This window comes from Prionailurus viverrinus, chromosome B3, assembly GCF_022837055.1.
Source record: "Prionailurus viverrinus isolate Anna chromosome B3, UM_Priviv_1.0, whole genome shotgun sequence".
NCBI lineage: Eukaryota > Metazoa > Chordata > Mammalia > Carnivora > Felidae > Prionailurus > Prionailurus viverrinus.
In genome coordinates, this window is record NC_062566.1 from 36024754 (window position 1) to 36052049 (window position 27296).

The 27296-nt window shown below is 38.3% G+C and overlaps 1 protein-coding gene across 1 annotated transcript in view; it reads right to left on the minus strand.

Annotated features, from left to right (window-relative positions):
• Positions 1 to 27296, minus strand: part of TRIP4 (thyroid hormone receptor interactor 4) — a 67064-nt gene that overhangs the window by 6397 nt on the left and 33371 nt on the right. The window contains exons 8-12 of the mRNA XM_047862938.1: positions 26772 to 26898; positions 22966 to 23153; positions 18638 to 18762; positions 17157 to 17248; positions 1323 to 1425 (exon numbers count right to left, since the gene is read on the minus strand). Coding sequence (XP_047718894.1) covers positions 1323 to 1425; positions 17157 to 17248; positions 18638 to 18762; positions 22966 to 23153; positions 26772 to 26898 — 635 coding nt within the window. The remainder of the gene's footprint in view (positions 1 to 1322; positions 1426 to 17156; positions 17249 to 18637; positions 18763 to 22965; positions 23154 to 26771; positions 26899 to 27296) is intronic.

Below are 27296 nucleotides of genomic sequence, written 5' to 3' on the forward strand. Positions count from 1 at the left end.
AATTGTGCACAACCTAAGACAATGCATGCCCCCAAATTATCCAGTTCACAGAATGGGAAAGCAGTGTCACAGAGGCACAAAATAGTAACTGATGTGAGCAAATGGGACAGTTTCTGAGGTTGTTTTTATTTATTTTATTTTATTTTATTTTTTAATGTTTGAGAGAGCGTGCATGAAAGTGGGGGAGGGGCAAACAGAGTGGGGAGGGAGAGAATCTGAAGCAGGCTCATCACTGTCAGCACAGAGCCTTACTCGGGGCTACATGCCATGAACTGCATTTGCATTGTGAGATCATGACCTGAGCTGAAATTAAGAGTCAAGACACTTAACCAACTGAGCCACCCAGGCGCCCCAAGGTTGTTTTTAAAAATAAGTTAGGCAGAAAGACCACCACTATGTATTTCCTGAGATAGCTTTGAAACAGAAGAGGCTGAGGTAGGACTAGACAGAGGAAGAGAAGTTGGTAGTAGTAGAAGAGTTGGAGATTGAAAAAGTAAAGTCAACAAAAAGTGATTAAGAAGTGAATATGCAAGGGTGCCTGGGTGGCTCAGTTGGTTGAGCGTCCAACTCTTGGTTTCAGCTCAGGTCACTATCTCAAGTTTTGTGAGTTTAAGCCCCACATCGGGCTCTATGCTGGCAGTGTGGAGCCTGCTTGGGATTCTCTGTCTCCTTCTCTCTATGCCCCTCCCCCACTCTCGCTGTCTCTGTCTCTCTCAGGATAAATGAACTTCTAAAAATAAAATAAAAAGAAGTGAATATGCAGGAATTCAAAGAGGGTACTATAATCATAAATACATAAAGCAAAAGTTACAGAAAAAATAAATCATCGAGAGGTTTCAAAAAGAGGGCTAGGTTAGAGCTTTAGGAACCAGTAATCAAGGGCAAATTGGGAAGTAGAGCCTCCAAAACACTCAAAAAATAGACACACAAACTTCAGTCTTATTCTTGGATTGAAGACTGAAGAACAATGAATAAAGGTCATTATTGCCATTGGCATTGGCTTACTACTTCCTTTAATGAGCAGTGCAGCAGAGCAGAGCATACTCTTTTGGCTGACAAATGAGGATTTTAAATGTAATGGGATCTTAAATGCAAGTTTAGAGTGATTCACTAGCATACCATTAACTGTGGATCAACGTACACTTTGGAAAGGCTATATTGTAGTTAACTTAACATTAAAGTTATCACTAAATATAATCATATTAACCCTCCAATACTTGACATGCCATAAAACAGAGGAAGAAGAGATTTTTAAAAAGTTGAGCAAGTGAGACACAAGACACAAAGAAAAGAAAATTAGACCATCAAAGTTTGCGACTTACAGATTTTTGGATTTCCTTTAATAGGAAACTTCACAATCATTTCCTGGGGATTTGTGCAGATGAAAACAAATGGAGAATCCGATTCTTGACTCATGTCTGGATACTGTGAAATATAAAAATAACAAGTTCAGACTAGTTGGGACAAATTTTGAATTTCAAGGAGATTAAAGGACGTTCCAGATTTCACCTCAACATTCTGATGATAGCACTCTCCATTTCAGTCAGGTAAAGAGGATTATGCTTAGCAAGCAAGAACAAACCTTCACCTTTCCTCAGGCCTTAGCACAGTGGTCTTATGCAATCTATTGCCTGCCATTTCTGACTTCCTCTAATGGGAACTTCTTTAAAAAAGAATACCTGATATCTTCCCAGAAGAAACAAAACTGACCTTTTTCTTTTTTTTTAAGTTTATTTATTTAAGTAATCTCTACATACAACGTGGGGCTCGAACCCACAAACCTGAGATCAAGAAAAAACTGACTGTTCTTTTAACATAAGTGACTGAGAGTTGGGAGAGTCACAGGTCTCCTTCTGGAACATCGGGCACCCCCTAGGTTAACTCAAGTAAAACACTAGAAGATTTAAGAAAAATAGAACATTTGTGGAAATTCTGCAAGAAATAATCAACAGAGCCCTTCTTTCACTAAAAGGAAGGAAGATGATTCATTCTGAAAGGTATGAACATGCAAAAGCTGTTTTGCTGGATGCATTCCAGACTTACTTAGGGTGAAAAGGTAACTGGTAGAGCAATTCTGAAAATTATTTAGAAGCCTCCTTTGGATCTCTCATCACAAATCTGTGTGAATACTTAGGACTTGTATTCCTTCTGCAAAGACAGACACAGAACCTGGAGTAAGACTATGCTGGCCACATAATTACAATTTAAGGAACAACTGAGGGTTGGCAGAAAGTACTCTCTAGTAATGCCCAACTGATTTGTTGCTTCATTATTTCCTACCTTGGGATGTCTTGTATTTAGCATGTTTGACAAATATGACTCATAGGCTGACTACAACTATGGGTCAGACTTCATTCCCAGAGGAGCCTTTCTCCTAGTAGCTACCATCCTAGGTACGCACTTATTTTCCTCTCTTAGTCACCTGCTAAGATATACCCTCTAAAGACCTAAGGCTCTAAAGTAGAAATGGAGGTTTCAGTAAAATAAGAAAATTCTAATTTCTCTGTAACTAGTGGAAGCATAAAGTTAAAACTTCTTTACTGACCACTTGACCACTCTGTCGTAGGTGGTAGGTAACGCTATGGAGAAAACAGAGGAATTTTAGCAGCTTTTGGTCCTGCCCACATACCATGGCTTTCAGTGTGGGACAGGTGTGGCATGTACTTTGATAAAACATAGCTTAATATCAAGCATCAGACACAATTATATTCTGAGGCAGGATCAAAATGTTCATGGCAGAAAAGAAAGACTGAAGATGAGAAGGAAAATCCTCTTCTTTCCTTATCCCCTGGATCTTTAGAACTCAAAGAAAAGCAGGTTCCAGCTGTTACTGCTGAGGTGCTTTGGCACGAATAAAACCAGAGGCTGCCATCAAGATCTTTCAACCTAATTCTACAGAGGGCAAAACAGCAGCAGTCACAATTTCCATCTCCAATTTTCTTCCTCTCCCCTCTGTGTCTTAGAGTATTGAGGCAGAGGACAGGCTGCCAGGACCTCATGGCTCTGCTTTTCTGGAACTACAAGCTATTTCAGTCATCCTCTCCTCTTTTTCCTGCATCAATAAATGTTCCCTCTCTACTGAACCAATCCCATTAACAAACATAACTTCTGTAATGTCTGCCATAAAGGAAAAACTCTCCAGATCTCGCATTCTCAAGCTACTGCCCCATTTCTGATTCTCTTTACAAAATTCATTAAGAGATTGTCTGTGCTCTCTGCTTCAAATTTGTCTGTTTTTTTCTTGAATTCACTATAAACAGACTTTCACTCCCATCACTCCACCAAAATTATTCTTCATCAACTAAAGGTCATTGTTCACTTCCATGTTACTAAATCAAATGGTCACTTTTTCAGTTCTCATCTTAATTGGTCTATTTGTAGAATCTGACAGAATTCTTCTCTCCCCCCTTCTTGAACACATTTCTCACTTGGCTTCCAGGATATCGTTCTCTTCCTGGTTTTGCTATTTTACTGATTGCTCATTTCCCCATCCTTTAAATGTTGGGAGTGCTTCAGGGGTCAGGCCTCAGACCTCTTCTCTCTCTACATTCACAACCTTGGGGATTTCCTTCAATCTCAAGAGTTAAAAAATAAGGTCCTGAATTTCTAACTACGAGAGGTGATGGATGTTAATTAAATTTATTGTGGTAATCATTTTGCAACATATATATGTATCAAATCCTTCTGCTGTACACCCTGCACTAATACAATGTTATGTGTCAATTATATCTCAATAAAACTGGGGAAAAAATGAGGTCCTGAAAGTAAAAACCTAAACCACAATGAGATACTAGTTCATGCTCAAGAAATGACTACAATAAAACAAAATAAAACAAAAACAAAAAACATGGAAAATAACAAGTGCTACTAAGGATGTGAAAGAATTAGAACCCTCATGCATTGCTGGTGTGAATGTAAAATGGTGCAGCTGGAGTGGGAAACAGTGTGGTGGTTCTTCAAAGAATTAAAGCAATTCCACTTACGTGTATATACCCAAAAGAATTCAAAGTAGGGACTCACATACTTGTGTACCAACATTCATAGCACCATGATTCACAATACCCAATAGTATCCACAATCCAAATGTTCATCAGCAGATGAACAAAATATTGTACATATGTACAGTGGAATATTATTCAGTCTTAAAAAAGAATCGAATTCTGATATATGCTACAACATGGATGAATCTTGAAATATTATCCTAAGCGAAATAAATCATGCAAAAAGACAAATATTGCATGATTCTACCTATATTAGGTACTTAGGATAAGCAAATTCATAGAGAAAAAATAGAGGTTACCAGGGGGTGGGAGGAGGAGGAACAAGGAGTTATTATTTAATGAGTACAGAGTTTCTGTTTGAGATGATGAAAAAATTCTGGTGGATAATGGTGATGGGTTGTACAACACTGTAAAAGTACTTAATGCCACTGAATTGTATACCTAAAAATGGTTAAAATGGTAAGTTGCAGGTTATATATTTTATCACAATACAAACAAAATTAAAAAAAAATCAAGATCCTGAATTCTTTTCTAAACCTGCTCCTGTCTTATCCATACCCCCTTTAAAATGAGTGAATGATCCCATCTTTCCAGTGGTTCAGGCCAAAACCCCCACAATCAACCCACTGAGAAATCCTGTTAACTCTACCTTCAAAGGATGTCCAATACCTCACCATTTCGTAAGACCTCTATAGCTACTCCCTGATCCAAGCCATCATAATGTTTCCTTGGATTACCACAATAATCTAATTGGTCTGTTTCTGCCCTTAACCTCTTTCTTTTCTATTTTTAACACAGCAGTCAGAACTATTTTAAAAAATATATCAGATCATGTCACTCCTCTGCTTAAAACTCTCCAGTGGCTTTTCATCTCATTCAGAATAAAAGCCTAAATGCTCACCGTGACCTTCAGATCCCTAGACAATCTGGCCCCCCATTTATTTTCTTTCTTTCTTTCTTTCTTTCTTTCTTTCTTTCTTTCTTCTTTCTTTCTTTCTTTCTTTCTTTTTTTTAATTTTTAATGTTTATTTATTTCTGAGAGAGACAGAGTGTGAGCAGGGGAGGGGCAGAGAGAGAGGGAGACAGAATCCAAAGCACACTCCAGGCTCCGAGCTGTCAGCACAGAGCCAGACGTGAGGCTTGAACTCACAGACCGCAAGATGCTGACCTGACCTGAGCTGAAGCTGGACGCTTAACCGACTAAGCCACCCAGGTGCCCGTGGCCCATTTTCTGACACCTTTTTCTACTACTTTCCCCCCCACTTTCACTCCACTGTGGCCACAATGGCTTGTTGTTCCTGTCTCTGGGTCTTTCCACTTGCCTAGTCCCTCTTCCTGGAATGCTCTACCCCCTAGCCCAGATATCCACCTGGCTTCTTCTCTCTTTCTTCAGAACTTTATTTAAATGTCAACTTTGCAGTAAGTTTTCCCTCATCATTCTATTTAAAATCAGAGCACCAAACTCCTCACAAACTTGACACTCTCAACCCCTCTCCTTTTTTTTTTCTTACAGCACTTACCATCATCTGATACTACATAACTTTACTTATTTAAATTTTTAAAAGATTTTATTTTTAAGTCATCTCTACACCTAACATGGGCCTTAAATTCATAACCTATAAGCTTCCAACTTCGGCTCAGGTCATGATCTCACAACTTGTGTGTTCAAGCCCTGCGCCAAGCTCTGTGCTGCCAGGTCAGAGCTTGGAGCTTGCTTTGGATTCTGCTTTCCTCTCTCTCTGCCCCTCACCCACTTGCACTCTCTCGCTCTCAAAAATAAACATTAAAAAAAAATTTTTTTTTTTTAATTCACAACCTAGAGATCAAGAGTTGCGTGTTCTACCAACTGAGCCAGTCAGGTGCCCCTAAAAATTTAAATATGGCTTCCCTTTACTAGGATGACAGCTCCATGAAGGCAAGGATTTTTGTCTGTTTTGTTTATTCCTAAGCACTTTGAATCATGCCTGACACACAGTAGGCAACCAGTAATTATTTGTTGAATTTGGGGCATTTGGGTGGCTCAGTTGGTTAAGTGTCCAACTCTTGATCTCAGCTCAGGTCGTGATCTCAGGGTCATGGGTTCAAGCCCCATGCTGGGTTCTGTGCTGACAGCTAAGAGCCTGGAGCCTGCTTCAGATTCTGTGTCTCCCTCTCTCTCTGCCTCTCCCCCACTCACACTCTGTCTCTCAAAAATGAATAAATGTTAAAAAAAATTAAATTTTTTGTTGTTATTGAATTAAAGAACAATGAATTTATCAACTTGTGCATTAAGGTTATCTTTTTTTAATTTTTTTTTTTAACGTTTATTTATTTTTGAGACAGAGAGAGACAGAGCATGAACAGGGGGAGGGTTAGAGAGAGAGGGAGACACAGAATCTGAAACAGGCTCCAGGCTCTGAGCTGTCAGCACAGAGCCTGACACTGGGCTCGAACCCACAGACCACCGGATCATGACCTGAGCCAAAGTCGGACGCTTAACCGACTGAGCCACCCAGGCGCCCCTAAGGTTATCTTAATCATGCTAAATACACACAGGCTGGGAACTAGACACTCTTAGGATGATAGCCCTGGGTAAAAGCAGGTGCTATCCTATAATCTGTTACCCCCCCCCCACCCGGCCAAGATAAATTAGAACTCTTGGCAAGTGGGCCAATAAGGCCTTATGTTTAATATAAACTACCCTGACATATATTAATAGAGTAAGCAAATGTCAAATAACGGGGAAAATGATGGACAAATGAAATTATAGAACAAGAGGTTTATGGGACCCATTCTTGCTTCACAATAAAGATAAACATCAAAATCAACTTTCCAAACTTAATCTAAATCCAAGTTTTATGTGAATATCTCTTCTCCCAAACTATTATTGAACTTCAGGAGGCTTACAAGAAACAGAGCTGACGAGCAAAGCAGCCTGCAAAAAAATAAAGCAAAGGCCTATGTGTTGGGAAAAGGGGTAGAATACATTAAAGCAAAGTCAGTTTGGCACAGCCTCAGTACCTCCAGAAAAGCATAATCACTGCAACTGGGGTCTGGACACTATGGACCACATTAAACACTGACAAGTCAGTGACTTACAAGAAAGGGATTTTGGTCTGAGAGTAAAAAGACAAAAATGCACCTGATGGAGAGAAAAGTAAATTAGGGGCACCTGGCTGGCTCAGTCAGTAGAGCACATGACTCTTGATCCTTGGGGTAGTGAGTTCAAGCCCCACATTGAGTGCAGAGCTTGTTTTAAAAAAGAGAAAAGTAAATTAAGAGAAGGTTCATATTTAGAAACAGTGTGAATAAACTCCGGATGCTACAGTAAGGGTCAATGAGAGCACATCAGACAGGTTAGGGAATGTGGATTTTAAGATCAGGCAACTCAAAGCAACCATTCAAATTCAGTAACAGATTCCTCAGGAAGTTGCTGCTGTTCTTGCCTATGAAAACATGACTCCTATCACCTGGTTTCCAGCCTGATGAGTGGGGGAGGTGGGCCTACTCTTCTTTCATGCCTCATAAATTTCATAGCTGTCTAACATAACAGGTAATTAACTACTATACAGCCATTTTCTTCTCTTCTCCAGAGGGAAATTGTTCACCAGTCGTTTAGAAAACATTTCTTTTGCCATTTTCATAAGAGAAAAAAAAAGGTTAGTAGTTTTTGGCAATCACTCCTAATTCAGAGTCAAGTGGCCATTTTCACCAACTCTGCAAGCCTCCATTTAGTCCTTGTACTGAAATGATCAGTAACTCCTAAATGATGGCACTCTTGACAACAGATCCCCAGATGACCTATAAATCTTATACCTGTCTCCAGAGGACTAACAGCTACCGCAAACAGTTAAGAAAGAACTCACTGACAACATATATTTGCTGTAGGTTTTCTTGGTTTAAACTTTGGGGAACTAGACAGGACATGAAATCAGGCTCTGAAATCTAGTTAGCTGAAAACCAACTCCACGAAGATTGAGGTGATAATACTCATAAAGAGAGAAGGAAATAAGTCTGATAAAAAGGCTACAAGTAAAACAGATCCAAAGAAGCATATCCTGAAAGCAATTCTCTAATAGTTCTCTAATAGTTCTTGTTTACCTTTTCTGTTAAAGCAATTCAACAAGTCTACAGGACACACGACTAGTACCTTAGGCCCCACTATACTGGAGGATAAAACTTTTCTCACATCAGAATAAGATAGGAGTAGTGATGCTCTGACAAGATGACAACTGTATATTTGACTGGATTTGGATAGAGACCAAGCCAGCTGGCCCAATATGGGATCACTGAATTCCCACGTACAAGTACCCAAATCAAATCATGTGCTCAGTATAGGGGCGCTTGAGTGGCTTAATCAGTTAAGCATCAGACTCTTGCTTTCGTTTCAGGTCGTGATCTCAAGGTTTTTGAGTTTGAGCCCTGCAATGGGCTCTGAGCTGATAGGGCAGAGTCTGCTTGGGATTCTCTCTTTCCCTCTCTCTCTGCCCCTCCCCTGCTTTCTCTCTCTCTCTCTCTCTCTCTCAAAACTAAACATTTTTTTTTATTAATCGTGCTCAGTATCAAAGATGGAGGGATTGCAGCTCAATGCTACAGAGTTCATATTTGCTCCAGGTGAAAAGAATAATATGCAGCTTAAGGGTCTTACAGCCATTTGTGGAAGATGACCTAGTTGAAGCCACACAGCATTGGTTTCCTGGTCCCATCCTACTCACAGTTAAGTTTCCACTGTGGCTTTCTGTGCCCTTTGGAATTCTATGCTAGAACCTCCATACACAAGAGAACCTAAGCAAGTGTATTTTCTCTAAAATTAACTGCATAGCTTTTCTGCCTTCTTTAAGACCTAAATGGGAATCACCCACTCACAACAGTTATTTTTGGTCTTAAATTTCCTATAGCAGGTTTTCACTCCAACTTAAACTAGTGAGAACCAAAAGAAAATTACTCTTAATTAAAGATACTATGTTGTAAGGTCCTTTAACCATTGAAGTCTACATTTGGGACCAATAACTCAGAATGCTAAAACTCCTCTTAAGGGATAGGACTATTTTAGAATTTATCTCCCAACGGGAGATAACTTAACTGAGAACAACTGTTTTGAGGCACAGTTCAGAACATCCTTTGACATCAGTTAACATACCAAGGTAAGATAACTGTCAGGCAAACTGGTGCTATTAACAGTAACAATATGCCTTTATTGAATGATATTTGTCTTTGCGAACAAAACAGATTAAAACATTTTAAACTATCCAAATAAAAAATCATAACACTGTATGTTAACTATACCGGAATTAAATGGTTTTTTTTTTTAATTTTATTTTTAAGCGATCTCTACATCTAACATGGAACTGAAACTCACAACCCCAAAAATGAGAGTCACATGCTCTCCCAACTGAGCCAGCCAGGCACCCCTGGAATTAAAATTCTTCTTTTTTATCATAAAAAAATTGATTTTTGTATGGTGATTACATATTATAGTACTTCTTTCCTTTACTGCTATAATATAGGTTTTCTTTACCATAGGTCATTTATTTCAAAGTTATTTATCTTAAAAGAATATTTTCTCTCTTTTCCTTAAAGTTTAGTTATTTATTTTGAGAGAGAGAGAGAGAGAGGCAGAAAGAGAGGGAGAGAATCCCAAGCAGGCTCTGAGCCATCAGTGCAGAGCCCAATGTGGGGTTCGAACCCAGAAACCATGAGATCATGGTCTGAGCTGAAATCAAAAGCTGGACATTTAACTGACTGAGCTATCCAGGTGCCTCAAGAAAATTCTTTTTTTGTACACTCCATATGGACTAATGATACTACCATTCATCCAACTGCCAGAGCCCAAAACCCAAGTTTATCTCAGATTTCTTTCTCTTATCTTTCATATCCAATCAAATCACCAAGTCCTATAGACTTTACCTCCTAAACATTTCAATCATCTGTTCCTTTCTGCCCAACTCATCTGCCAGAGCAATAATAGAAATATGAACACAGTAGCCCAGGGAAGGAAGTGATTAGTCTTGTCAGGGAGGAAATGGACTGAGGTCTAGGAAGACACTACAGAGAGTGACATCTGAGTTGTTTAAAAGGATGAATATGAACTATCCTGGTGGAGAAGAGCATGGTGACCTGATAAAGGATGGTATACTGAGGAAGACAAATTCTTTCTTCAGGACTCACCTTTTTTAGAAGCTTCCTTAACCCTCTCCACCCCGCCCCCAGTCAAGCTGCATTAGGAGTTAGGGCCTCTCACACATTCCTTTTTCATATGATAATTAGTATGGTTGGGTTTTCTTGTCTCAGTCTCTTCTAGTAGACTGAAAGATCCAGAAAGATGAAGTATCTGTTAAAACTCTGGATCCTTAGTCTTTTTTTTTTTTTTTTAATGTTTACTTATCCTTGACAGAGAGAGTGAGACAGAGCGTGAGTGGGGGAGGGCCAGAGAGAGGAAGACACAGAATGGGAAGCAGGCTCCGGGCTCTGAGCTGTCAGCACAGAGCCCAACGCGGGGCTTGAATCATGAACATGAGAACATGACCTGAGCCGAAGTCGGACGCTCAACCAAGTGAGCCACCCAGGTGCCCCTGGATCCTTAGTCTTTAGCGCAGTTCCTGGCACATGACAGATGGTCAGTCACTACTTACTGAATGTATGATTGTATGACATTCCAAGCAATAAAATCTTAGATAATTTGCTACCTGGTTCATACAGTAGACTAGGTGAAAAATTAAGAAGCCTTGAACAGATTGCAAGAAGATACCAAGGCTACAGCAGATTCCTTCTAGATCAAGCAGACCACTTTCTCTCTAACCTTCGGTTTACTTACAGGTAACATGAAGGTGTCACATTAAGTGATTGATTCTACTTACATAAAACCTCTTACATCTATTCCCCTCTTGTCTAATTTCACTGACATTATCCTAGAACAGACCTTTGAAAATATCTCGACCCTGGAATGACAACTGCCATCTCATTAGTCTCCCCACCTTCAGGCTCTTCACTGCAATTAATCTTCCACCTTGCAGTCAGATCCATTTTCCTAAATGGAGGCCCTGATCACGTTCCAAACACCCCGGCTCCATTCCACAACTGACTACAGATCAAAGTCTTACCTCTGAAGCCTATCATTCAAAGCTATCTACCATCTGACCGCAACATACCTTTCCATTCTTGTTTGCTGCTTCTTCCTCTTCTTCTCCCATACTCATCTCTCAACAAACTGGTTTGCTATTATTCTCTGGACAGGCCCCTAACTTCCCACCTCACACTACTCCTCCTCCTTGGAATATGCTTTTCTTATCAACTAAGTAGGAAGACCTGAACAGCAATCCCAATTCTACCATTTACTGACTGACACTCTGCAAATTACTTTAACTCTGTCTTGAATTCTCTTCTCTTTAAAAGAGGGATAACGATACTTTGCTTGAAGTGGTTGTGAGGATAAGAAAATAACATACATAATAGGCCTTGTATATAATAGCTGATCAAAAAGTGATAGATTTTATTATTATTACCTTTCAAGGCTAATTCAAAAGCCATATTCTTTTTTTTTTTAAGTTTATTTATTTATGTTGAGAAAGTGTGATAGAGTATGAGGAAGGGGCAGAAAGAGGGCGAGAGAATTCCAAGCAGGCTCTGAGCTGACAAAGAAGGCTTAAACTCAGATCATGACGGAGTTAATCATCATTAACAGAGATCATGACCTGACCCAAAATCTAGAGTCAGATACTTAACTGATTGAGCCACCCAGGCAGCCCAAAAAGCCATATTCTTAATAAAGTCTTTTGGGGTCCCTTCTAGCTAGAAGCAACCTTTCTGTCCTTTAAACTCCTCAGAGACACTCTACTTTTCAAGACAGTTATCCTTGCTTTTTATTTTGTTTTTCTTTGTTTACATACATATTTTACCTATCTAGTAGTCTTTTAAACACCCCGAGGACAGACCCCATGGCTAATTCATCTTTTTGTTTCTTGTAGTGTCTAAAACAATGTCTGATTTATGGTAGGCACTCAAATATTTACTGATAAATACTTAAGAAAACCTTAAGAGTTATAGGTTTGTTTTCAGATGAAAAGGTAAAAACATTAAAGAATTTACATAAATGTATAGACAAGTGTTAACGTTCCCCTCCTCTTTTCGGGATAAGTACAAAGGAAAGCAAAATGCTTTCTGGAATATAAAAAAATATACATGGTTGTGCTCAACTCAGCAAGTAGGCATTTGACACCCAGATTACAAAACAACTTTAAAGATAGTCTGCTCTGACCTAGAAATTCCAGTAAATATTCTAGTCTTCATGAGAATTCTGAAAATATGTTCCCTATTTCACTCAAGTAAGCTGTACTTTTAAAGAACAGCCTAGGGTTAGGCTAGTTGTGGCAGACACACAGTTCCCCTCTTTGTTGGGTCTCTGACACAGCCCTCATGATCCCTTAGAAATCCACATTTTAGGTCTATAAATATGCAGGTTTTCTCAGTATGACAGAGGACATTTTCACCTATTTTAAAAGAAAGTAGGGGCACCTGGGTGGCTCACTCGGTTGGGCGTCCAACTTCAGCTCAGGTCATGATCTTGCCGTTTGTGAGTTCAAGCCCTGCATCGAGCTCTGTGCTAGCAGCTCGGAGCCTGGAGCCTGCTTTGGATTCTTTGTCTCCCCTTCTCTGTGCCCCTCCCATGCTCGAGCTCTGTGTCTGTCTCTCAATAATGAATAAACATACATACATACATACATACATACATACAAAGAAAGAAAGAAAGAAAGAAAGAAAGAAAGAAAGAAAGAGTTTGTGGGGGTGCCTGGCTGGCTCAGCCAGTAAAGAATGTGACTTTTGATCTTGGGGTTGTGAGTTCAAGCCCCATGCTGGGCACAGAACTTACTTTAAAAAAAAAAGAAAAAGAAAAAGAAAATTTGGGGATACTGCATTTTTCAAGGCTGTTATCTGGGTTGAATACTATTACTTCCTTCATTCTCTAATTTCTCACCTCTCAGACCTACAGACAATCCATTGATTGATGATAGAAGCTGATGATTTCCACACATGATTTTTGCAAACCTTCCTGATGATCTGTATTGCTTGGATACCCTTATAGGAGAAGGACCAAATAACACTCTCTACCCCAATGAAGACTTCAATTCTGTTGCTAATGTCAGTTATATAGGCACCCAGCAGAACTGCTTCAGCATAACTCTTTAAAGATAGGGTCTTGGCTATTATAAAAGCCATAAGATCAAATGGACTGAAGGGTCAGTAAACTGGCAGGAGAGGAATGGATTTAGTCAGAAGAAATGGAATAATCAATGACCTTGGAGATTTCAGACAAATCAGATTTTCTATTGAAGGCAGAGATATAAATAGCCCAAACACAACATAGACAAGTAGAAACAAAAGCCACCAACTCAACTTTCTGTTTGAAAACTTGTTAGGTCTAGAGAACTGTTCAAACCACAGCTGCTAATGGTTATGGATTTGGCAATCAAAATGTCTTTGTTAAAAAAAAAAAAAAGTTTTAACTGCCTTACTATTGAGGTTACAAACCACAGCCTTGATGCATTGTTGCAGTCAACATCCTCCCTGCTGTTTTTGAGAGCTTACATCTGCTGCTGGCAGATAAAGTGCTGGCAAACTGCATGGGCTCCTTCCAGGGGAATACAGGAGAAGCTGTAACTAGATGGCTCTCATCTACCTTTCTCTCCTGAGTTGAGCCCACAGCCTTTGCTGCATCATTCTTGTCTTGTCTAGGTTGATTCCCTGCCATTACTCAGAGGGCTGAGGGTCTAGTGGGATTTTCTTCTGGCACAAATTGGCCATGCCAGCCATACTACTCTTAGAAGATAAAAGGAAGACGAGTTCTTAGCTCAGGGCAAAGCATTTTAAGCTCATATTTTAAAAAATCACTTAGAGTATAGTGTACTTGATTTTAAACAACCTCTAATAAAACTTTTTTTTAAAGAGACTAAATGATCACATTATGCCAAAAATAGTGAGGGCTTAGTATATTTTAACTTATCAAAGAAAGGCCAAGAATGTGAGGTCAGGAAGTAAGTTACTGAGTTTCTTTGGGGAAGGAAAAAGGAACAAGATGGAGAAGTAAAATGTGGTCCAAGTCACATATGAGATTAGTTTCAGTTGAAATAAAAACTACTAGATCTACATTGGTTTTCAAAGCAAATGTCATTCACCTGGGTAATGAAAAATGAGTGTAAAGGTGCAGAAAGAAGACATAGGTCAAGAAATTGTTTCCTGTATGATTCTCTCTCAGTGAGATGACTTATGACAATAAAAGAAAACCAAACATACTTAGGCTAGCACTTTCTTAGCTGTATATATAAGATACCAGTTCTGCAGTATGAAAGTAGGTAGTGTGTATGAGGTAGGGGGAGGGGATTTATGGTCGAAAAGTTTAACACTGTATGTTGTATCCATTAGACCTAACAGACAGTTGTATCAGAGAGTCATAATGCACACTAGCGTATTAAGGTCTCTGAGAAGGTCTACAGTAAACAAACACATTTGTCTGATACAAATACATTTTCCAAATGTATGTGTCCATTCAGAACCACCTCCCCCTGTTTTTATTTCCCCAGAGAACACCTATACATGGAAGAGTTTGGGAAATGCTAGTCTAGGGCTATTATTCCTAAACTTTCAACTCATTCTTACAGTAATGAGAGTAAGGTTTGTAAAACAGACTAGGCAATCACATTACTAACATCACAGAACCACAGCTCAAACAAAGACAGGTAGATTACCAAAGACGCTTGAGACATTTTCCGAAAGGCAGCCAAATACCAAAGCTACAACTTTTAAAAGATCTTTATCTAATAAATAATCCCCAAATAAGACATATCAATTCTGCATACATTCATGAGCTACCCCCAAAGAAAAGAAACAGTGGGGAAAAGCCCCAAAAAAGCTGACCATAGGGAAAATGAGTAAGGGATTCCTATTTGATGAAGCCTACTGGCTTCTGGCATTTGGAGATATTCTAATGACATATACCAGAGAAATTCATAAGGAGAGTTGCCAGGACCTCCAGCTGGGAACATATGGAAGGATTCCTACATTTCTATGTGCTGCCCTCAGCATCCTCAGGATAAAAGACAGAATCTAAGCTCAAGGAGGAGTATCATGCTGACCTGAAAGAGAAGTATCCATGAGAAACCAAAAAAGATTTGTCAATTAGATTTCTAACTCCCATAAGCTTGCTGTACTCCACAGACTAGGATTACTGTTTCCTACCCTTCTCTACACATTTTGTGGAAGGAAGAAGACTGGCTGTCTAGTGATTGAAATCATTTGACCTTGTATCAGCTGGTGGTTTGCTTGATGGACAAATAAAAAAATAAAGGAAGGCCCTTTGCCAAACCCCACCACCCACATACCAGATGCTCCAGATTCCCCTTTTTAAATTTTTTTTAACTTTTAAAAATAGGTTTATTTATTTTAAGAGAAAGAGAGAGAGAGCAAGCATGTGTGCACACGTGCAAGCAAGGGAGCAGCAGAGAGAGAATCCCAACGTGGGGCCTGAACCCATGAACCATGAAATCATGACCTGAGCTCAAACCAAGAGCTGGACGCTCAACCAACTGAGCCATCAGGTACCTTGATTTCCCTTTAAGAATGCAGATATCCTATGAAGAAAATATACTGATAATATATTAACTCATCCCAAGCTATTAATGCCTGTGACAGTCTTTAAAACTATAAGGCCTACACCAATGTAAGCAATTTTTATAACTGTTACTTCTAGACTGAAAAAAAAAGGGGAGAGAAAGAGAGGAAAGAAGATACTGGGGAAATGGGCAAAAGGCCCATGGAAGCACAGGTACAACGGTGTGGAAAAAAGGGTCTCCACATGTCCATGGTTTTGACTAGGTCTGAATTAGGTAGTAAGGTTCAGAACAAAAGGCTAGGGGTCAAATCCATGCCAAAATGCATGCATTGTACTCCTATACATAAAGTAATCAGAGAAGAGCTAAGGAGGCAATCCACAAGAAAAAGAAAGAAAACTAGAGGGATAATTACTGGCTAAAATCTGTGAGGAAAGGGTAGAGAGGGTAAGATAGATAGGATCAGGTTGGTTTTTTAAGTTATTTATTTATTTACTTATTTAGAAAGAGAGAGAGAGAGAGAGAGAGAGAGAGAGAGAGCGTGTGCGCTTGCATGAGCTCACAAGCAGGAGAGGGCAGAGACAGGAAAGAAGTCCCAAGCAGGATCCACACTGCCAGCGCAGAACCCTGTCAGAGCAGAGCCTGATGCGGGGCTCAAGCCCACAAACTGCGAGATCATGACCTAAGCCAAAATCAAGAGTCAGACGCTCAACTGAGTGAACCACCCGGGCTCCCTAATAGGAGTTTTTACAACAGTAATAATGTTATCAAAAGGCAAATAGATCTGGAAAAGAAAGAGTTTACTGAGAAAAATTAAGCTGAAAAACATTTTCCTAAGTACAGTGGTTGCCTAAGGCAATTGGTGAAAGTACAGGAAAACCATACTGTTAGGTAAGACTCTACAGGCTTCAAGGATAGACTTTGCCATTTTGGATTCTGCTAGTCTGAGTCTAAACATACAGCTCTAAAATTACAGGCATTCTCCAATGAAGCTAAAGTCTTTAGGCTCCCTCTGCTGCTCAAAAATGAAATCTAGTTATGTCAGTCCAACCTTCAATGATCAAAAGAAATAAAAATACATACCTACACATGTGTGCACATACTCCCTCGCATATACACTCCCCAAATATGGCACAGTCCAGGCAATCAGAAATCAGAATTCAAACTTACTTGCCTATCATGAATTCTCTGGCTTGAACCAAATCTTCCACAATAATAACAAATCCTATCATCCTCACCACTTAATTGAAATAATTCAAAGGATAATGGAGGGTATCTTTACCAAAAGCAGCAAAGTTTTATGAAAGGTGAAGACCCTTTATTTGTTAGCTTGACTGGGGAAATAGCTTTTTATGCAGAAATGTACATGTATTAGAAACCAGAACAATCACTAGTTTTTCTGTTTCTGCACTGGTCTTGTATCTGTCCAGTATTTCCCTATGAAAAGATTATCCTCACATGTCTAAATTCAGTTGCTATCACCTTACTATCAGCACGATATTCTGTATTGAAGGATTTACAAGTCAACTATGGTGGCAAACTAAGCATGTGTCCAAGAGAAGTATACTTTACCCACCTGTTCCTTAAACTGCTTCTGGGACAAGCAGTCAATGAGGTCCACACAGCCCAGAAGACAACCTGATGGATAGTCGTTGGGAAATTCCACATCTGAATCAAGAATAAGAGAAGCATCAGCTATATCTCCTTTTTGTTCCCCTGAAACTCACAAATCTGTTTCCAATTCTGAACAAATCACTATCTCTATTACCTACTGTAGACACAGAAAAACAATGAGGTTTTTATTTAGCACAAGTGTTTGCATTTTAGCAACAAATTTAGTGAGTGTCTGGCATAGTCCACTATCTACATTCTAAGCTATAAAAAAAATTACCCTTACACCATCAAAGTTAAAGGACCCTACAAGTTCACTCCAAAAAAAGTTCAAGGACCCTACAACTTCACTCCAAAAAAATCATTCCACCTATACTCAATTGGATTAACCTGGAGTTTGGTGGTGATGGGTTTTGGAAACAAGCTACAGCTGTGAAGAGAAAAACCAAAAAGTGTAGTAAAACATTTAAGAATGACAGAACACAGGGGGAGAGAGAGAGAGAAAAAAAAAAAGAATGACAGAACATAAATTTAAAACAAGCTAGTCATTATCAGTCAAAACATTGTGCTTTTAAGGAAACAAGCACCTTTGATTCCTCAAGTTTTGGTTTCCTTAAAACTTTTAAAGGTAGTTCTATAATCATTCTCTCATTCTACCTTCAAAACAAGTGTATGAGTTAGATAAGAGGAAGGAAAACAAGACATCTAAGAGTCAGAAACAGTTTTTTTGGATCCAAATATGATGTGCTTGGGGGTAATTCCCAAAATATAATGGTTAAGTCAACCAACTCTGACCTGTCCAAATCCCATAGCAGATGTTTATTTGGGTCAGTCCCCTCAAAAAATTCTTATTGTGGTTGTTCTTCCCAATCTAAAGATCCCAGAGTTTATAAAAGTCTTTATACTCTCACAGTTAAAAATTTTTTTAAAAAGAAAATTTTCTTATATTAAATTAAAACAGGTTGGTTGATTTCTGGTCTTGGGAACTGATAAGCATATTTTTTAATGTTTATTTATTTATTTTGAAAGAGAGGTGACAGCAGGTGTGAGCAAGCGAGGGCAGAGAGAAAGGGAGAGACAGAAAGAATGCCAAGCAGGCTAGTCGCTGCCAGAGCAGAGCCCGACGTGGGGGCTGAACCCACGAACAGTGAGATCATGACCTGAGCTGAAATCAAGAGTCAGATGCTTAACTGACTGAGCCAGTCATATGTCCTGGGAACTGATATTTTTATTTGCACTGTTTGATGAATGAATGCTTTGAACATCTGCCCAGGTTTGCCGCTAAACAAACAAACGTACACAAAGATTAAAGTCCCTCTCATCTACTTCCCTCTCCCCCAACCCCCCCCCAAAAAAAAAAAAAGTCAGAGGAGGAAGGGGGTGAAAGAAGATGAACTTCTTTCCTTTCCATCAAGTAATACTGAATGGAGAATATATGTCTGTCACCTTTCCCACGAAGAAGACGATATGTAGTCTGGAGTTCTGAGACTTCTTGAGGGGAGGGTCTTTTGGCTGTGGCTGCTATCCAAAGACGTCCTCTGTGAGGAGTGTACCAACTTCTGCCCTCCACCCTTAAAAAAATTACAAATTTAGTAGAAAGGATCTAAATTCTAGTGTCCCACAGGATCTCATCTAATATAGCAAATCACCCAGCTAAACCAAGAGATCTATAGAAGATATCTCACAAAGAGGGGTATTTTGTGTGAAAAACATAATTATAACACAATACCCTTAAATGGAGTATGAACCCTGTTCTCAAGCTTTTCCTATCATCAGAATAAAGACAATGATCTCTTTCAGGTCCTATTTTTAACTCCATCTCTGTAAGTCAGACTTGTATCTTTCACTAGCCTTGTGACTTCCACCATTTAAATCTTACACTTTTAAGGCATCCAAACTGTTCCACACAAAGGAAATCCTTGATGTTCTTTGAGTCACGGGCTAACTTTTTCTTGGAAGATTTGTTAATCGTTTTCTAACCTAACAGAAAAATCTTCACCAACACACAAATCTCTAAGAATAGTACTTTTATAGTTGTCACTTTATAGAATTTAAATAAATAAAAATGTTTATCATCTTCACTCTTTAAATTGCAACCATATTCATTTATATTTTCTAAGTATTTTATAAAGGATTATGTTCTTTGTAAATAATTAAACAACTTGACTAGCTTGAAAGAATCTTTAGGTGGAATAACAATGCATCCAAGAGAACTTAATTACTCTCCAAGGATTACAAAAAGATATTCCTGGGGGATGGGAGGTTGGGCAAAATGAGTGAAGGAGAAAGGGAGATACAGGACTCCAGTTATAGAATGAGTTAAGTCACAGTAATAAAAAGCACAGCATAACGGATAAAATGATATTATAATAGCAATGTAACGGGACAGATGGTAGCTATACTTATGGTGAACACAGCATAATGTATATAAACTTGTCAAATCACTAAGCTGTCTACCTGCAACTAATGTAACATTGTGTGTCCACTATACTCAAAAAATAAATAAGTGAAAAGAAGAAAAAAAAGGATGTTTCTCTTTTAGTTCCAATCAAATAAAATACCTTGATAATATACTCCTATTACACTGTTCTTACAATGAGAAACAGGGAATTTCTCATATCCTTCATTTTCCAATATAGATGAACTGAAATAGTGCCAGGCACATACATAGCAGGTGATCAAAAAATGAAGAACTAATCAGTATCGTTCTTCCCTCCACACCAAATAATCTGAAGGGTTATTGGGAAAATGGTCTCACGAATGTGGCAGAATCATTCATTTTATTTGTGGGATTAGTGATTGTGAGCTGGATGTTGCTCATCTGTTCTTTTCAGTAACAAAATCTGAAGAATATAGATCCAAAATAGGAGAGAAATGTAAACATTCTGATTCTCTCAGCAGAAAGCGAGCTATTTAGTTTTCTGCTTTGGAAGAGGGAAAAGACACCCAAATTGTAGAAAACTGAGTAAGAACAGATACCTGAGGGTCTAGTTGCCCTGGAGCAGAAGCAGATTCACATGCATTTGTTCTAATGGCATTACACACATGAACTAAAAAGCAATTACAAACCAAAGCAAGAAGACCTAACCTTCAAGAAGGGAGAAAAATGACAATGCACTGTAATGAAAGAAGGAAATCACAGCTAATAATGAATACACCAAAGTAGAAATGATTGATACTAAATGCCAATAAAAAATTTTCTTTCAGAAGACAAATGACTGAAACTTACACAGTAAGACTGGAAAAAACCACTAAAAACTTGAACTCAAGTTCCATCTCTGCCACTAACTAGCTTTTAATTCAGAGAAAGCTACTTTATCTATAAAGTGTCCTTACGTAAGTGTCCTCATTTGTGCAAGACTGTAATAATACTGGCCATATCTATTTTATAGAGCTACTGCTGCTTTTAGAACTGTAAAAATTTATTTAAGTATATTACTACTGTTATGAGTTAGGACACTGTCAGGCATAGTAAATTCTAATAGATAAAATAAAAAGGAACAAAAAGATATCTGCACCCTCAAATTCACTGCAATATTATTTATAATAGCCAAGATATGGAAACAACCAAATGCCCACTGATGGATGAATGGATCAAGAAAATGTGGTATATATACATAATGGAATATTATTCAGCCATAAAAATAAAGGAAATCCTGCCATTGTATTTACAACAGACCTTGATGGCATTGTGCCAAATCAGACAAAAAAGACAAATACTGTATGATCTCACTTATATGCAGAATCTGAAAAAAAAAAAAAAACTCATAGAGAGAAAAAAGTGGTGGTTGCCAGAGGTAAATGGGTAAAAATAGTCAAAACTTTGAGGTATTAGATAAGTAAGTCCTGGGGAAGTAATGTACAGCGTGGTGACTATAGTTAACAATACTGTGCTGTATATTTAAAAGCTGCTAAGAGAATAGATCTTAAAAGTTCTCACAACAAGAAACAAAAAATTTGTGACTATGTGAGGTAAAGGATATTAACTAAACTTACTGAGGCAGCCATTTAAAAATATATACATATATCAAATCATTATGTTGTATAACTTAAACTAATACAATGTTATTTGTTAATTACAGTGTAATAAAACTAGAAAAAAAGGGAAAGCGAGTATGTTGTAATGATAAGTGAAAGAAGTAAAATACTGGGGCGCCTGGGTGGCGCAGTCGGTTAAGCGTCCGACTTTGGCCAGGTCACGATCTTTCGGTCCGGGAGTTGGAGCCCCGCATCAGGCTCTGGGCTGATGGCTCAGAGCCTGGAGCCTGTTTCCAATTCTGTGTCTCCCTCTCTCTCTGCCCCTCCCCCGTTCATGCTCTGTCTCTCTCTGTCCCAAAAATAAATAAACGTTGAAAAAAAAAATTTTTTTTAAAAAGAAAGAAGTAAAATACTAAATATATTTTATTACCTTACTATATAACAGCACAGGAAAATAAATATAATTAATTAAATATAATTATAAATATAAATAAATAAATATAATATAAAATAAATAATAAGCCCTCTAAAATTCTAAAAGTAGGTGTTTCTAAGTGGTGGGATTATAGGCGATCTTTCTCTTTCTAGCTACTTCACCATATTTTCCAATTTTCTATTTATATTTATAAAAGCAAACTATTTTTTTATTTTTTTTAAAGATTTTATTTTTAAGTAACTTTATACCCAACATGGGGCTCTAACTTACAACCCCAAGATCAAGAGTCACATGCTCTACCAACTGAGCCAGCCAGATGCACTGAAAAAAATATTTTTTAAAATTGAATTGAGAAGCGGGGCACCTGGGTGGCTTAGTTGGTTGAATGTCCAACTTTAGCTCAGGTCATGATCTCATGGTTCGTGAGTTCAAGCCCCACATCCGGCTTGCTGTTGTCAGTGTGGAGCCTGCTTCAGATCCTCTGTCCTTCTCTCTGCCCCTCCCCCGCTTGAGCTCTCTCAAAAATAAATAAAAAACTTAAAATAAAATAGGGGCACCTGGGTGGCTCAGTCAGTTAAGTGTCTGACTTCAGCTCAGGTTATGATCTCACAGTTTGTGGGATAGGGTCCTACACTGAAGCTCAGAGGCTGGAGCCTGCTTCAGATTCTGTGTGTCCCTCTCTCTCTCTCTCTCTCTCTCTGTCCCTCCCTGGTTCACACTCTGTCTTTCTCAAAAATAAACAAACCTTAAAAAAAATTTTTAATAAAAAAATTAAAAAATAAAATAAAATTGAATTGAGAAGAAACATGAAACCATAGAACATTAAGTTCTAACCATCATGAATAGGTACAACCACTCAACCTTGTAATAAAGCAACTTAACTCTTAAATCCCCCATTTTTCTAGACAAGTAGTTTTTCATATGATTAGTCAGATTAGTACATAGATATATGAAAGAAAAAAACACAGTTGGGCTGTTGTCTTAAAAAAATTAATAAATAGCCATAAAAACTGCATTTCAAATAAGATCAAACCATTAATGTTGCTGAATACTATATTCCAAAGGCAAAGCCAAGAGAAGTTTTGTCAAGAGACTTCCTTCTGAAGATGGAAAAACTGGTATTTTATTTTTTTTATGACTAGGATCCTTAGCCTTTCTAACCTCAGGGTTTTTTTAAGCTATTCAGTAAAAACACTACTACCAAATCAGTAACATGAATATACTGCTTAAAGTTCTATGTGCTGAAGAGTATTATAAATCATCACTATATTGGGGGGAAAATGAATTCTAATCCATAATTCTAAATCAAGTTTATGTCACTGTAAAATCTTCCACTGGCAAGATTCATTTCTCTCCTTACCTTTTGATCCCTCTGACAAGCAGCGAAGCCCAGGGCTGATGCATAGAGAGGCACCAGCCACCATCAAAGCCTTCCTGAAATTCTTGGTCCTGGATTCGAAACTGGTGCCGATAGGAGTTCAATTCTAGTTCCGATCCTCCTGAATGGAAAGCCTTCTTCTGTGAGGCTGCACCTGTCTGGTCTATCCACTACACAAAAAAGAAACCAAACATACAGTTCTGTCTGACAAGGGAAGAACCTGGGGTAGGTATACAAAATGAGATGAACACTAACAATGAGGAAATCATACTGGGCACATTTTCTTAAAGTTTATCCCACCTTTGTTTGAAACAAGGACATAAAAGGTGTAGGTATAAATTCAGAAGGAGTTGTAGATATGATAACAAGGTCCTATCTTAAAAAATAATTAGAATGCTGAAATCTCCATATGTAGATTCCCAATTCCGACAAAAATACAACAAGCAGACCAGGTATAAGGTCTGTAATTACTTCTACTGTAAACTTATTAATGATCCATAATGGATTCTGGACAATTTCCCAAGATAACTGCATTAAATGAAGGTTCCAAATTTTGGTCCACACACCTTTCATGTGCTTAAAGGCAGAGTCACATGCTAAGACCGTGAAAAAGCCAATCAGATGCTATCAGGGGCAGTAGTTATGATTGTTGGATGCAAGACATACTCTCTTACCCTGAAAGGAACAACCTGTCTTTTACAGAAAGGATGGAGAATTACTGAAACAAGCCCCCCATTACATGAAAAGAAGAGAAAATTATAGGACAGTGGTAATATAGAAAACTGATGTGTCCTGGCAGTTCTGTCACAGAATGACAAAGATTCGTGTTTGTTCCAGAACAAGAAGACTGAAAGTCTTCAAAATTAAAAAAAAAAAAAAAAAAAAAAAAAAGGTCTTTATTAAGATGAAGTTTTTGGTTAGTTGTCTTAATTTTTTGACTTGTTTGATAATTTATAGGGGGAAAAACTAGAATGGTAGTTTACAGACTCTAAGCAATCATTTAACCTCTAAAGGTTTCAGTTTTCTCAATTATAAAATGATGGGGTTGGACTAAATTGATCTTTAAGAATCTTAATGTAATATAATTTTATGACTCTAATCAACTGCTTCATATCTTAAAAAAAACACAAACATTTATTCAGTACTTGACCATGTGACAAGCACATCAAGTATAAAAAGGGTACAGTTCTTTATTTCAAGGCACTTATGATCCTAGTAGAAGAAAAACACATAAATAGCTAACCAAAATATAAAGCAGAATTAAGTAAATACTACCTGGGGATAGAAGCCCTTAACTGGGAATATAGAGGAAGGACTCATCCATTACAGGGGAAATAAGTGATTTCATAACCATGTTGGTACTTGAACAATTCTGAGGTCCACATTCACTGTTTTATCTCTACTACAGTTATAGTTTATATTACCTGTTTCTCTATTCCCACATCCACTTTCTCAAATTAACCTCTTATCTTTCACTAATATTATTACAGAGCCTGCTAACTGGTCTCATCTACATTTTTAGCCTTTAAGTAACTCTCTACTGTCCTACTAGTGTTACTACACTAACCTGGGCCCTCATCAGCTCCCCACTATACTACTGCAATAACCTTCTTAGCAAATTCCCTGCTTTAGTCTTACTCCTCCTTCGAATCTCTATACAGGCATGGAAGTCATGCCAATCTTCTACTAAAATTCTTTAAGGACTTCTCTTTGCCTACTTTGAAATAAAACCAAACTCCTTAGCATGAGACATAAGGCCTTTCATGGTAAGATGTTGCCTACTGTACTAGGTTGAGTAGTATCCCTCCCTAAAATTTACATCTACCCAGAACCCGTGAAAGTGACCTTATGTGGAAATAGTTTTGCAGATGTAATCAAATTAAGATTAGGTCATACTGGGTTAGGGTGGACCCCAAATCCAATGACTGCTGTCCTTATGAAAAAAAAGAACGCATAGACAAAAACAGGGAAGAAGACCATGTGAAGACGAAGGCAGACATTTCAGTGAACCCACTATAAATCAAGGGATGCCTGGGGCCAGGAGAAGCTCAAATAGGCAAGGAAGCCTATAGAGCCTTTGTGGGGAATGTGTGGGCCTGCCAACGTCTTGATTTTGGTGTTAAGGAACTGTGAGAGAATAAATTCCTGTTGTCTTAAGCCAACTAGTTGTGATACTTTGTTATGGTTGCCCTAGGAAACTAATACACCCACTAGTCCATCTCAACTTTTTTTTTCATCTTAGCTTCTAACAATACTTAATTACCTCTGGTTCTACCAAACCTACAATACTCCTAAACTGCTGAACCTTTGTACATGAATTTCCTGGAATTTCCTCCCTAGATTTGTCTCATTGGAAATTGTTATTCATCCTGTAAGTCTTCTCTCAAACACTATTTCTTTTGTGACTCCTAGAGTGTTTATGAACACTTTCCTAAAGTCCTACTCTATGCACAACATGTGTCTATCATTGCACTTTTTTTTAATTGAAGTAGAATTAACATATAGTATTATATGAAACTATCTTAAGGAATTCAAATTATTTGTATTCAAACATGTTTCCCCACTAAGTCTTTTTTTTTTTTTTTTTTTTTTAACGTTTATTTATTTTTGAGACAGAGAGAGACAGAGTATGAACGGGGGAGGGTCAGAGAGAGAGGGAGACACAGAATCTGAAACAGGCTCCAGGCTCTGAGCCATCAGCACAGATGCCTGACGCGGGGCTTGAACTCACGAACCGCGAGATCATGACCTGAGCTGAAGTCGGATGCTTAACCGACTGAGCCACCCAGGTGCCCCCCCACTAAGTCTTTAAGGATAGGAGCTGGGCCTTTACCTTTTAATTTTCTAGCACCTGGCAAAGAAGCTGGCATGTGTAAAGTGCTGAACAAGTACCTACAGTTAGGCTGTTTAAAGCACTGCTCTGACTGCATCTCTTTGCGGAAGAACCTTCTATGGCACACAGTTATATACAAAATAAAAATATGAAAAATTGCTAAACATTTAAACATTTTAGTGATTTGGTTCTACCTACCTAACCTTAGTATGTTTCTCAGGATAATCCCTTTGATAACCACTATCTATGCAGCCTACATTCATTTTTCCATAAATATACAGGCCATGCTTTCATGTACCCAGGCTTTATTCCTACAGTTCAGTCTGCTTGGAATGTTTTTTTCCCCACCATCCCCAAACACCCATTTTCTTGGATATTTCCTTTTAATGAATGCAGCTTCCCTATTAAAGCTTCTTTTATTCTCAACTGGAAGTGGTACTTCCCTTCTCTGGGTTTCCACCATACTTTATTTATATCTCTATTTGTATTAGAACTGCTTATGTGTTTTTTTTCTTCCTACTAGTCTATGAGTTCTTTGAGGATAGAAGCAACATACAGTTTGTCACTTACTATTATGAATGCACATAATAGATGCTCAATGATATGATGGAAAAATGAATGACAACAATGAACGTATTAATTTAAAACACCACTCTATGGGACTACCCATATTCTATAAAAGGTAGAGAAAGAACATCAACAAAAGAACCATGGGATTATTGTCTCAATCTCTTATTTAACAAAACCCTCTCTTGGGAAATACTCAGAAGATAATGCAGGCCAACTTGTAAGAAGTATTGCAAAAAAATGGAAAAAACTGGGGACAGAAAATAAGGTCGGTGGGTGTGTGAAAGAGCACACTGATATCTAAAGCATATGAAAGAGGCACACTTGAAAGGAGAAATATCGGGGCCCAAACTCCTCTCATTACCAGTTACAGCAAAGGTCCACTAACCTGAGGAGGGGACTGGAACAGGTTGGGATTCACCAGAACTCCCAAAGGCTCGTCAGAAGATCTATCCAATTTGGTGAGTGGTTGGTTCAAGGTTCCATTGGCAATTGCCTGTATTGTCTCATCTAGTCTGTGATGACAAACCAAAGGATGAAATAATTGGTAATGTTCTATGCTCAGAATATCCTTACTTACCACAACATAAAATCCTTCAACAATGAGAAAATTTGAAATTCAAAGAGGGGTCCATGGATGAACTTTCCTACTCCCCACCACCAACTTCCTTCTCTTCACTCCAAGAACCCTAAGGAATATGAATTAGTAAAAGTTCCAGAACACTAAGAAAATAGGTAGGGCACACTACAATCATTCATCTGTTTAACAGGATTACTAAAAATGCCAAGATTAGAACAGCTGCCTAGAAATAGTCTGACCTACAGCAGATTATTTATCCTATAGCAGCCTATTTACTCAACACATTCCATTACTCCTCTGCACACTCAGGAGGCCCTCTCCACTCCTCCAGGT